Here is an 11506-nt window from a genome sequence, read left to right on the forward strand (position 1 = left end):
ACACATACACACACATTTTGGTGAGGTAGGTTACAAAAAGTCACCACCACCACAATAATGTCAGAGATTAAAATTCAACCAGATTTTCAGGGTCGTGAGGCTTAGTCTCCACAACACTCACCGTTGATTTTTCCTCCAAACATCTGTAGCCACCAGTCAGTCCTCATCTGAATGCTACTGCACAAATGACTGTACAAGTCAAGCAGTATGTACAATAGCAATAAAAAAATATATAAGAAACAGCAGTAAAAGGATCAAAATCGTAAACAACTCATTCATGATGGATTTTACTATACATGTCTTTTTATTGAATATGCCCTGTGTACTCTAGCCCCAAAACCTCTGTTCTTTACATGATCACGAAAGTGTGTTAAAGGCAAGTACACTGAAGGTTGTTTAAATACTGATCTGGTCAAATGCAGCATTTCCCCATTTAGCCTAGATTTGCTTTGTGGAGTCCAAACTTAACGCAGTCTAAACTTTCCATCCAGCATTCACTAGCAGTGCAGCACCTGGTAATGCTGTGCAGGTCAACAAAGCCACATTTCACAAAAGCTTCAAACATCTGCATGTTAGCATTGTGCATGTAATCAATTGAGCAAAGTTATTAATTTAATGTTAGGCTTTTGCCAACAGCCAGAACCCTTAAAAACATCAACTTTGTTATTTTTAAAATGTGCTTTGGAAACATGGTTATGTTTTGCACTTTTGGGGCTCATTGATGTGTAAATGTTCAAATAAATGCTTCCAGTTAGAGAGAAGAGGGATTCACTGCAGGAAGATTTTAGGTACCAATATGGGGTCAGGACAATGGCAACTGGATTTAGCTGGTCAGTAACTCATCCTTCCAAGATGGCCAAAAACTACTTCAAATGTTAGGTGGGAATAATGGCTGCATTTCCCATATACTTCAAATGGAGAGTGTAAAGTCATGGTGAAATTTAGCAAAAGAAAGTTCAGATCATATAAGAAACAAGGTTTGACTTCTAAAATAAGCAGGGTTGGGTAGATGAAGGGTGGTTGGATTCTTCTAGATTTCTAGAGAAGATCTGCCACATTCATGGGCATCTCCTCAACGGTGGTGTTGTAGAATGTCTCAATGTCCCTCAGGGTTCGCTTGTCATCCTCAGTCACCATGTTGATGGCTACTCCCTTTCTGCCAAAACGACCACCCCGACCAATCCTGGCAGGAAAACACAAAACAAAAAAAAAACAAAAAAAAAAAAACCTCAAACTCAGTTTAACAGCGCGAAGACTACCTAGTGGTGCCAAACGGCAACATGAGGCAAGTATTTGAGTGTTCATGTCATACCAAGATGGATGGTCAAGACAGTTCAAGGCATTAGGGTTAAGGACTTGCATGTTCACATCAGAACCCTCAGGACAACTGTGTATATACTATTCATAGTATTTATCACATCTGACTTCAATCACTTTAAATGACAATTATGTGGATACTGACATTAACAGTTTCCAGCTTTTTGAAATACTGCTCATCATGCCACATATTAGTGAATCAAATAAAACCTGTCCTGCGTCATTAAGAAATGCCTCAATTGAAGCAGTGTTGCATTTCTAATCAAAAACCAACTTCAGCCATTATGTAAAACTGATTACTTTGTATGAACCAATGAACACTACAACTATCGTAAGACAAGTGTAATGATGTGCTACAGTGATATACATTGCACACCATTTTTACCTGTGGATATAGTTTTCCCTATTGGTTGGCAGGTCATAGTTGATGACCAGGGACACCTGCTGGACATCAATACCTCTGGCCTGAGGAGGAACATAATGATCAGTTACATAGCAGTCAGTTTAGAATATAAAAAATACTTAACATGTGCACCAATAAAAAATAAATAAATAAAATACTGTAGTGTTCCTAGAACTCATTGATTTCATTTCAAACATTTTTTTTTAAAAAGACAAGACTGAGTGTAATCTGCCAATTAGTTGTGAGTCATGGACTTAAACCAAGCCACAGTGGAGGACAGATAGAATCCTCTACCAAGGAACTTTCAGTCCTTCACCAACACTGCAGATGGGAGGAGAGGAAACCTTGGCCTGCACAAAGTACTTATATTCAAGGTAAACCTGCCATTTGTTAGTCTGGGTTTTACCAAATGCAGCAGGGATGTTGGGTTAAGAAGAAAAGCAACATCAAAATAAAGCATGGTGGTGTTGGGAATCATAGCAAACACTGAAAGGCTGTTACTGTACATACCAGCAGGTCAGTGGTAATCAGGACTCGACTGGAGCCAGAGCGGAACTCCCTCATGATCAAGTCTCTCTCTTTCTGGTCCATGTCACCGTGCTTTAAGTGGGTGGGTGGGGGGGGTGGGAGGATACAAGTGGAGACAAAGCCAAACTGAAGTGAAGGGAAGCTTACAGTACACTCAAAACAGTGTCTAGTACAGTTCACTTACAAAATACACTCACTTTACTCGTGCTGGAAATGTAGTCGGCATTTAATCTTTTGATGTCTCAGCTTAATATTTTACTGCCAGGTTTTTATCCACACCAAGAACAAAGCTTGTGCACAAGAACCGAGCCAGGTGAGCAAGAACTGACGTACACTGCTGGAGCCCCATTTTGTTTTCCAAAAATCTACTCTGACAAAAAAATGTCACTTTGGCCTCAAGATGGCAACTAGTTTAGTTTATGCAATGTCTCAAAAACAGCTGGCCAACAGTCAAGACTTTTGTCAATGGTTTCTCGCTCAAAATCCTTTTAGAATTTTTTCAAACCATTTTCAGCAAATCCACAATTTTCTCGAAATGGAATGGGGATCATCTATGGCAGATCTTAAGTTGTCATGGAAATTGATACACGAATCCATTTCAAATATAATCAAAATGTATGTAACCGCATCATGTGTTTAAGACATCTGGCTTTCAAAACTAAAATGCTTGTGCTAGCTAGATATAACTGGGCATGGCTGCAGCTTCATATTAAAAGCATTTAACTGGTGAAACACAAGTTGACTTATTTTGAAGTAGGCTAGTCACAGGAAATGCAATGTGTTCAGTTGGCACCATCATTCATCAAAAATGTTCCATTTGACATTTAAATGTCAGGGGGTAGTTAGGGAACTGTTAAAACTACTTTTTCAGCAAGGTTACCAACTCTTTCCTCATTGACGTCATCTGGTTCCCCATTTACATTGGGTTCAATTTCATTATAAAATAGGTGCTTCTGCTTTTTGCTTTGACAAACCACCATCGACTGCTAGCCTAGCCGGAGCGCTGTGCACGTTAGCCTTAAGGAGCCATGCTACTCTTAAAGCCAATGGCATTTTGTGAGTCAATTTGTCAGACAGATCTTCAACCTGGCAGGTTACATAGAAATTACCACAAAATGAGGATCTTACCAGAGCAGAGACAGTGAAGTCTCTGGCATGCAACTTCTCAGTGAGCCAGTCTACTTTCCTCCTTGTGTTAATGAAGATGACCGCTTGCGTGATGGTCAAGGTCTCATACAGGTCACACAGTGTGTCCAGCTTCCAGTCCTGAGGACCACAACCAGGTAAGACGCAGACAAAAGATGGTTCATCTATACACCGCATGTCCATGAACATCTGGATCTATGTCACTCAGCTGCCAGATTAGTACACCTAGCTAAAACTAATTAAATCTAATTAAATCTAATACAGTCCAGCAATAAGTGCTACCCTTAAAAAGGTTGTGAGGTTTAATTTGTGCAAATGCTGACCCTTACAGTTTTTGTTAACTGTTCCTGCATATTTTGAGGCAATTAAAATTTTGTAATTTTTAGCTGTTAAAAAATTCCCTCATTTATCTTTGACTGTGCAATATTTACATGTACTGTATTTCATTATACATAGATATCCTCAACAATAAAAATTGGGCGATATGATAAAAAAAAGCAGGTAAAAACAGCATTCTCCAAATGTCAGTTCAGTTCATTTTTTACAGAGTGGTTGATTGGTTATAAATCTATGAAGGTTTGGCACACAGCTGTTGTATTAGACCAATTTGCCAGTTAAATGGGTGCACCTAGCATGAACCAGAGTTTGTGTCCATTAGAGACTACAATGCACCTTAAATTGGACTACAAAAAAAAAACAAAAAAAAAACAACACTTTAAAAATAAGATTTTTAACTCCAAATCAACTGGATAATGTGTCTCCACCTCTTTCTCCACATTGATGTAGAACTGGCGGATGCCCTCTAGGGTCAGCTCCTCCTTCTTTACCAGGATTCGGACAGGTTCACGCATGAATTTCTTTGTGACCTCCAAAACGTCAGCTGGCATGGTGGCCGACAGTAGGACAACCTTAGAGACAGACATTGCAGGACTTGTTAAAACCTACTTGTACGCAAGCTTTTTACAGAAGTCAACTGAAAGCAATTTAAAGATTTGTCAAGGTGCCAGTATTGTCAAATGGCCCACCTCAAGTGTTAATTTCAGAGAATTTAAATATGGTATTTGAATGGAATTCGGTATGACACATGGTCAGCTCTTACCTGTGTGCTGGGCCCCAGTTTCAGGAAGATGTCATAGATCTGGTCCTTGAACCCTCGACTAAGCATCTCGTCGGCCTCATCCAAAACAAACATTTTAATGTGCTTCGAAGCTGGAAAAAGTAAAAAAAAAAAATAATAAAAACAGTGAACATAGTTTGTTTGACCTTTTAAAAAGGCTGGATGTAAGAATATTAGTGATGGTGATGATTCATGACCTCATTCATAGACATTTAAATCATTTTTCTCTCTTTTGGCCTTACACATGTAAACAGCCCTTCAGGTCACCTAAAATTGACCTGTTGGACAACACTTGGCTGGGCAGAAACTGATATTTTCTGAAAGCAGTGACGCGGACACCCATGTTGGTCCCCTAATCAGGTCTTCTTGACGCATGTAGCATCTTTGGCAGATGTGAACTCTATGTGTTATGATATAATAGTTTGTACATTGATGGAATTTTAATATTTAGAAAGATGAGCGTACATTGAAAATACAACAGAAAAGGGACAAAATCAGCAGTTGACAATGTTTTAAAATATATATCTGGGAGGATTTTGTGAGAACAGTGACCTCTCCCTGGCCCATGATTTGTCCTTTTTTCCAGGAATTAAAGTATAAGTTAGTAAAGAGGAAAAGTAAAACATTTATTGCATTTTCTGATAGTAACCAACCAACCACAGGAAAAACCCTCTGCTTCCTGTTAATACCAGGATGTGCATGGTTATGTGACTATGCTTTTTCCAGGTGTGCTCCTGTGGACAGAAAATATATTTTTAATTAAGTCATAAAATGCTGGTCTGGACTGAGTTTTTGTAAGCACATTTCCAACTGTAAATCTAAACATCTCCCTATTCTGCCTTCAACTTGCATACAGATGGCGATGCGATATAAAGGTGCAATAGTCCCCTTTGAAAAGGCAGTAGAGGGATAAAAGAACATGGGCAGAGGTCAAGCTCCACTAGTAGGCTAGACTATGAAGCCAAGCAAGCTTTAATTTCCTGCAGGCATTGTGGTTTCAATTTATGGCTTAACTGATGATATCACCCTTTCAAAAAAAAAGGTGGACTTTAATAAATACTCCACTAAAGTACTGTTGAGACCATAATGTAATCCAGGATGTCCATATGGTACAACAGCTAATGCTTTTGAGTCACTTCATAAAGGCCCCAAAACACTGCATTCTGAAAAGTTATCGCAGTAGCAATTATCTGTCACCAAGCCACCAGTATTTGTGTGCTTTGATTTACCTGATGGCCAGACGCAGCATATTACCAGAGTCCTGTTTGTTTAGTAGAATGTTGCAGAATAGATACGTTAATGCAGATTTTTCAGTTTTAAATGTAAAAAGGTACAGTAAGTTTCCATTTAGAAATGAAACCAAATACTATACATTTAAACTTAGAATGTATGCTTTAAGAATGCATATTTTCTCTGCTGTCAATCTAATTACTCCCTTTCAGGAGGTCTGATGGGTGCTGTATTCAGAAGTAGTGATTTATGATCATGCCTCTGGACCCCTACTGCGCTGAGTGCTCAAGCTAGCAGAACGCCAACGAGAGTAACAACACTTTAGGGGTTTACAGAGTCAGTTGACACGCATGGGTTTCATCATTATACAGCAGTTCTTTCCAATTGTGCATAAAGACGCAATTTTGGTCTGACTCCTGTAGACTAATCACTCGTTCATCACACCACAAGTAAAGCCTCCATCTCCCCACTACATTTTCAGCTGAACACAAATGCAGCAAGCAACTGCTTACATGTCGACAAAATTCTCCAATTAATAGATTTGGAGAGACGCACCAATTACAATTTTCTTGGTTATATACACACACACACACACACGATATGCACAAGGACTTACAGATGTTTCTGCGAGTTAGCATGTCAAAGACGCGGCCAGGGGTTCCCACCACAATGTGAGGGGCTTCAGCCAACAGCTTCTGAACTTCACAGCGTATGTTGGTCCCTCCAATACAGGCATAGCAACTGGCACCCATGTAGTCACCCAGGGCCAGCACCACCTTCTGGATCTATAAAAAGAGAAACAGAATACTTGATTCATGTTTTAGTCCTTTTAATAGAAAAAAAAAAAACACTTAACATTCAAACAAGGCATGTCATAAGCTGTATGTTGGCTTTTGAGTGAGGTCAAACCAATTTATCATTTGGCAAATAAGTCAGGAGTGTCTGATCTGATTTCTTGCAGGGAACAAAAGTTGTCCAAGGTTCAATTTTGGGTTTAATCCTCTATGCCATTTACAAAAATGAAATGGTCTCTTCATTGAAGCAAAGTCCAATCTTTGTGCCAAGTCTGTACAGTGAGCCATTAAGAACATGCAATTTCCCTCAATGCTCCATAGCATAATTTACTAAATCTCAATATAGTAATGCAGATAAAATTCATGCCATTTATCAGAGCCAGAGATTTGATTTGCCAGTATGCATATATCCACTGCATCATCAAGTTAGTGAATTTAAAGACTTGTGTCTTACTCAATGAGAAATTCTGGTTGATGCAACTACCAAATTCCTACCACTCTTAAACCCCTCACCTCAGTCTAACATTCTGTTCTCCAACGTCGTCACTGGCCATAGCTACAGGATGTGCTATTGTATATTGTAAGATAAAGTGTGTTGATCTTAAGAGGCATAATATTCATTGGCATTCATCTATAAAGCCCTAATTGGAAAGCTACCACCATACCCATCAATAATGCTGGATTGGAATATATCAAAAGTAACACGCACAAGTAACTGGCTTATGCTTCAGGTCCCACAGCATGATCTAAATTCAGCTTTTATTGCCACATACTCTTGTAATACTCTTTACCAGATTAATTTAACCATTAATGCCATCCATTGTCCTGGATGAGCTACATTGCGTTTGACAGTGAGCCTACCTGCTGAGCCAGCTCCCTTGTGGGAGCCAGGACCAGAGCCTGAGTGTCTTTCAGCTCCACATCAATCTGCTGGAGGATAGAAATGGCAAATGTGGCAGTTTTTCCGGTTCCAGACTGGGCCTGAGCTATCACATCGTAACCTAAAAACAAAAAACAAACCTGATTCATCTACAGGAACCAAAAACGCAATGCACCACAGGTTATTGCCCTTCAGCACCATCTTAAAATCATCAAGGTTCAAACGCACATTCAATTTGTAGCTCAGTGACTGCAAAGGGGGGATGGGTACAACACTAATCAATTCTGTACCTGATGGGTTTTATTTCCAAAGTAAAAGTAAGCAAGTATGGAAAAAACATGGTGCTGTGGGGCTAAGATGGAATTTCAATTCTCATACAATTCAAAATGGATTCATAGATGTCAAGTTTCTGGGTGGTATTACAGTGATGTTAGTTTCAAGTTTCAAGCGTTTCTCATTTAATGACTGGATAATTGCCTATGCAAGACGAACATTAATCAGGCCACGTGTCTGAAATGTTTGCATATAATTAAATGTTTTATATAATATTATAAACCTTGCCCAACACCAATGAATGGGATGTTGTCCTTAGCGTTATTGAAAGTGCTTGAGTGTTGACAGAACAAGAATGTTCAGCTGTGAACCTATGCAACTAATGCAATACCTGGACTTCCTCATTCTAAAACAACCTTCATGGCAATTCCAGCTGTCAGTTTTGTTTTTTTTTGTTTTTAAATATAAAGTATAATGCATGTCTCACTTACCCTTGATACAAGGGACAATGGCCCTCTGCTGGATAGCTGAAGGCTTCTCAAAACCATAGGCATAGATTCCCCTGAGCAGAGCCTCGCGCAGGCTCATCTCATCAAAACTGTCCACAATCTGACTCCAGTTGCTCTGGGGGGCGGCAAGACAACAGGGCAAAAAAAAAAAGTTACAAAATGAAAAAGAAATGTAATGATAACCCTGACTTGACAAATAGCATTTGCCATAAGTGGCAACTTGCAGCTTCTGTGTGCGAAAACAGAATATAGTGCTGCATAGATGCCCTGTCCTACAAATCTTATTCTCCAGACATATTTTAGTAGTCTTTAGTGAAAAGAATGATTCATGTTCAATCCCACAATCTTTAATTATAGTGCAATATCTGGCAAAATAGACCGTTTCTTTAAACATGTATACAGCCATACTGTATGGCAATTTTACTGTGCTGGTAAGGGGTCTAGACCATTTTAGTTATGGCAGAGGACTCACCTCAATGATCCCATCTGGCTCCATGCCCTCTGGGCCATTGTCACTGAGAATGACAAAATAAAGACAATGATACATTTCCTTGCAAGCATACTCCTTTTTGCGCCACACGTGATTACAATTTAACATTGATTTACCAGAAACGACACTGCTCAGAAATACGCCCGTTTACAATCTGACTCTGCGTCCCCACGAGCACAATACGTGTGCCCTTTTAATCGTCCAGCGCTTTTACCATTAGTATCTCATGGTCATATGCTACCACATACGTATGGCAAACAATACTGTATGGGCTACTACATTAAAGACTTTAATAATAATTTTTCGTTTTACCCCTTGTGCTTTTAAGCAAACGCACTTAATAGTCCGCCATTTTTACTACCGTTACATACATTCAAGATGGTCGTTTCTCCAGTCAGGGAAGTGAAGTCTGAAGCGGGACGATGGAATTCGGAACTACCATTGCGAATTTCAGACTACCGTTACAATATGCGACTTAATTTACATTCAACCAAGTGTAGATAGTAGATTTTAAGAAGTAGGTTAGTTCGAATGGAAAATTCCTGATGGTAGCAATACAAACAGCACCGATGGTTGTTGCCCAATCCCGCTGTAGCACTGCCAACGGGCCTTGCTCGCCTTTTGTGGCCAATTTTTGACTTGTCAAGTCAGCGTTACCCATTAACAATGGGTGCATGGCCCCAAACCACGCATTTGCTTTTACGAAGCTATCTTATACTAAAGCGACAGCCATGTTGGGGCTCAAAGCGTCCAATAGCACTTTGAGGCCTACGCTACCGGCTTTGTTCGAGCCGCAGCACACTACTACGACCATGTGCGCCCCTTGAAACAAAATGAACGAATCTCTCTACATTTACACCACCAATTCCGAGAGCTTTGTTCAGCTGTGTGACAAGCTGGGAATTCAACAGCTCCTATATACTATATCAATAATTAAGAGGCTTTTAGCGCCAGGATCGTATAAAATAAAAATTCGGAAGGCCCAACATTAGCCCACGCTAGTTCACGTGCTACCCATGGCGCCGGTTGCTTTTTCATTTCCCATTTAGCTACCTTCATTAGTTACTTACAGCGATCGCAAACGTTCATGCCACTTGAAACAAACTTTTTAGGAAGCAAAGCATACTTGGGACTTGAGAAAACCGAATACCAATAATAATCAACGTACTGGCTTATGAACAGCGAAGACCAGTTACGTTAGTCTAATGCAGGCTATCGGCAGGCCTCTGCGTTAACAGTTTTTCGAGCAAAGAAATACCAGCCAGTTTCCCCTAAATGTCTACATCGCGAAGCCATCCATAACAAAGACAACCTATCGACATAAAAAGCAAGTCAAATTTTGAAACGCGAAATACCTATACAAACATAAAAAACTTTTCCTCACCTATTGTCATATTCAGCCGACATAATTCCAAAGAAAGAAACTGCGGCAGAAATGTCTTATATACGTTGACAACACACAAAGAGGCTTTCTCATTGCAACAGATCGCCGTCATTTTGCCGTAATCCCGCCCACAGAGACTTGGGATTGGCCGTTTTGTACGTCATGTAAAAGTGGGCGGATCGGGTAGTTTAAGCGTAAGAAGGCCAGAGGGGTGGAGTTAACATGCAACCTATCTAGAATAGAATAGAATAGAATAGAATAGAATAGAATTACTTTATTGATCCCAGACTGGGAAATTATTTTGTCACATTAGCAGTGGGAAAGAAAAACACTCTGTACATAACATAAATAGAAAGCAAGATATACAATTTAGATTACAGATATTAACAATGTCATTTTCACTAGTCGTTGGTACATTGTGACTAGTCAACCTTTTTGTTCAAGATATAAATGACATCATTTTGACTAGTCAAAATAACAGTTAGAGATATCTGTAATTGAGTTTTGACTAGTCAAAACTGAATTAAATATCTGTGTTAGAGATATCTCAAATCACAATTACAGATATCTCTAATTACAATTGCGGATATCTCTAATTCAATATTTGACTAGTCAAAACAATAGAGTGGTGTAGGGATGACATATTTTTAAAGGTAACCCGAAAGTTAGGATCGCCCTGGTTCGCTTGACATAATCTTTGGGATTTTTGAATTGGATTTTTGAATTTCGCTGAAAATAAACTCTGTGGCAAACACAAGTTTATGATATGTCCATGTTTTGTTCAGCAAGATAATCTTCACAGATGAACGCTACTTTTGTTATTTTCCAAAGCATAAATTAAATAGCTTGAAGTAAAAAGTTGATGTTAGGCTAAAAACAGACTACATTGGGGTCGCATGACTTAAATATAACCACCACGGTCAATTGATCGTCTACCTGTTGTAAAGTTAGAGTTGGAATAATTTGCAACTGAGGTCCGCCTCTAAAGACGGACTAGTGAGTAGATGAGTCTCCATGTCCGGCATGATGATGTTTAATGTCGGTGACAACTTATGTTGTCTAGCAACCGCTGTTTCATTGGACATGGGACATTTAATGAAGTATTTTATGTTGCAGAACAAATGTACAAATATCTTAAGCCTATGACTAGACCTTATTTCAGGCATTTAACCAAAAAACAACTTAAAAAACCCATAGACTCTGTGACGATGGAATGTGCAAAAATGCTAACCGATTTCTGGGTTTGAGGACTACAGACAACACCGCTCTATAGTTGCAGATCTCTCAAACATTATGAACATTATGTCATTATGACTAAAGAGAGCCGAAGTCATGCCCCTTTCTGGTTTGCCCCATGGGACCTTATTTCAGAAAAACTTTGTATGATAGTAAATGAAGAAAGATGAAAAAAATGTTAAACGCATTTGAATTATGT

At 39.2% G+C, this 11506-nt stretch overlaps 1 protein-coding gene across 1 annotated transcript; it reads right to left on the reverse strand.

Annotated features, from left to right (window-relative positions):
- Positions 1-281: 281 nt before the first annotated feature.
- On the reverse strand, positions 282-10176 carry LOC311251727 (eukaryotic initiation factor 4A-I). Its single transcript, XM_084344351.1, has 11 exons — positions 10072-10176; positions 8670-8712; positions 8180-8312; positions 7397-7536; positions 6358-6526; positions 4494-4603; positions 4159-4302; positions 3377-3514; positions 2231-2320; positions 1703-1782; positions 282-1183 (listed from the first exon to the last, which is right to left on the reverse strand). The coding sequence occupies exons 1-11, from the start codon at positions 10092-10094 to the stop codon at positions 1039-1041; spliced, it is 1215 nt and encodes a 404-aa protein (XP_084200477.1). The 5' UTR covers positions 10095-10176; the 3' UTR covers positions 282-1038.
- Between the last annotated feature and the right edge of the window lie 1330 nt (positions 10177-11506).

Source organism: Pagrus pagrus (genome assembly GCF_965226575.1).
Source record: "Pagrus pagrus genome assembly, chromosome: 22".
Taxonomy (NCBI): domain Eukaryota; kingdom Metazoa; phylum Chordata; class Actinopteri; order Spariformes; family Sparidae; genus Pagrus; species Pagrus pagrus.

What these genes read in the sequence shown, in the direction of transcription:
- LOC311251727 (XM_084344351.1), bottom strand. Translation starts at nt 10,094, where the DNA reads ATGTCGGCTGAATATGACAATAG. An exon ending in AGCCAGATGGGATCATTGAG is followed by an intron (nt 8,313 to 8,669) that starts GTGAGTCCTCTG and finishes GCCGCCCCCCAG; the next exon opens with AGCAACTGGAGTCAGATTGT. An exon ending in GCTAACTCGCAGAAACATCT is followed by an intron (nt 4,604 to 6,357) that starts GTAAGTCCTTGT and finishes TACTTTTTCCAG; the next exon opens with CTTCGAAGCACATTAAAATG.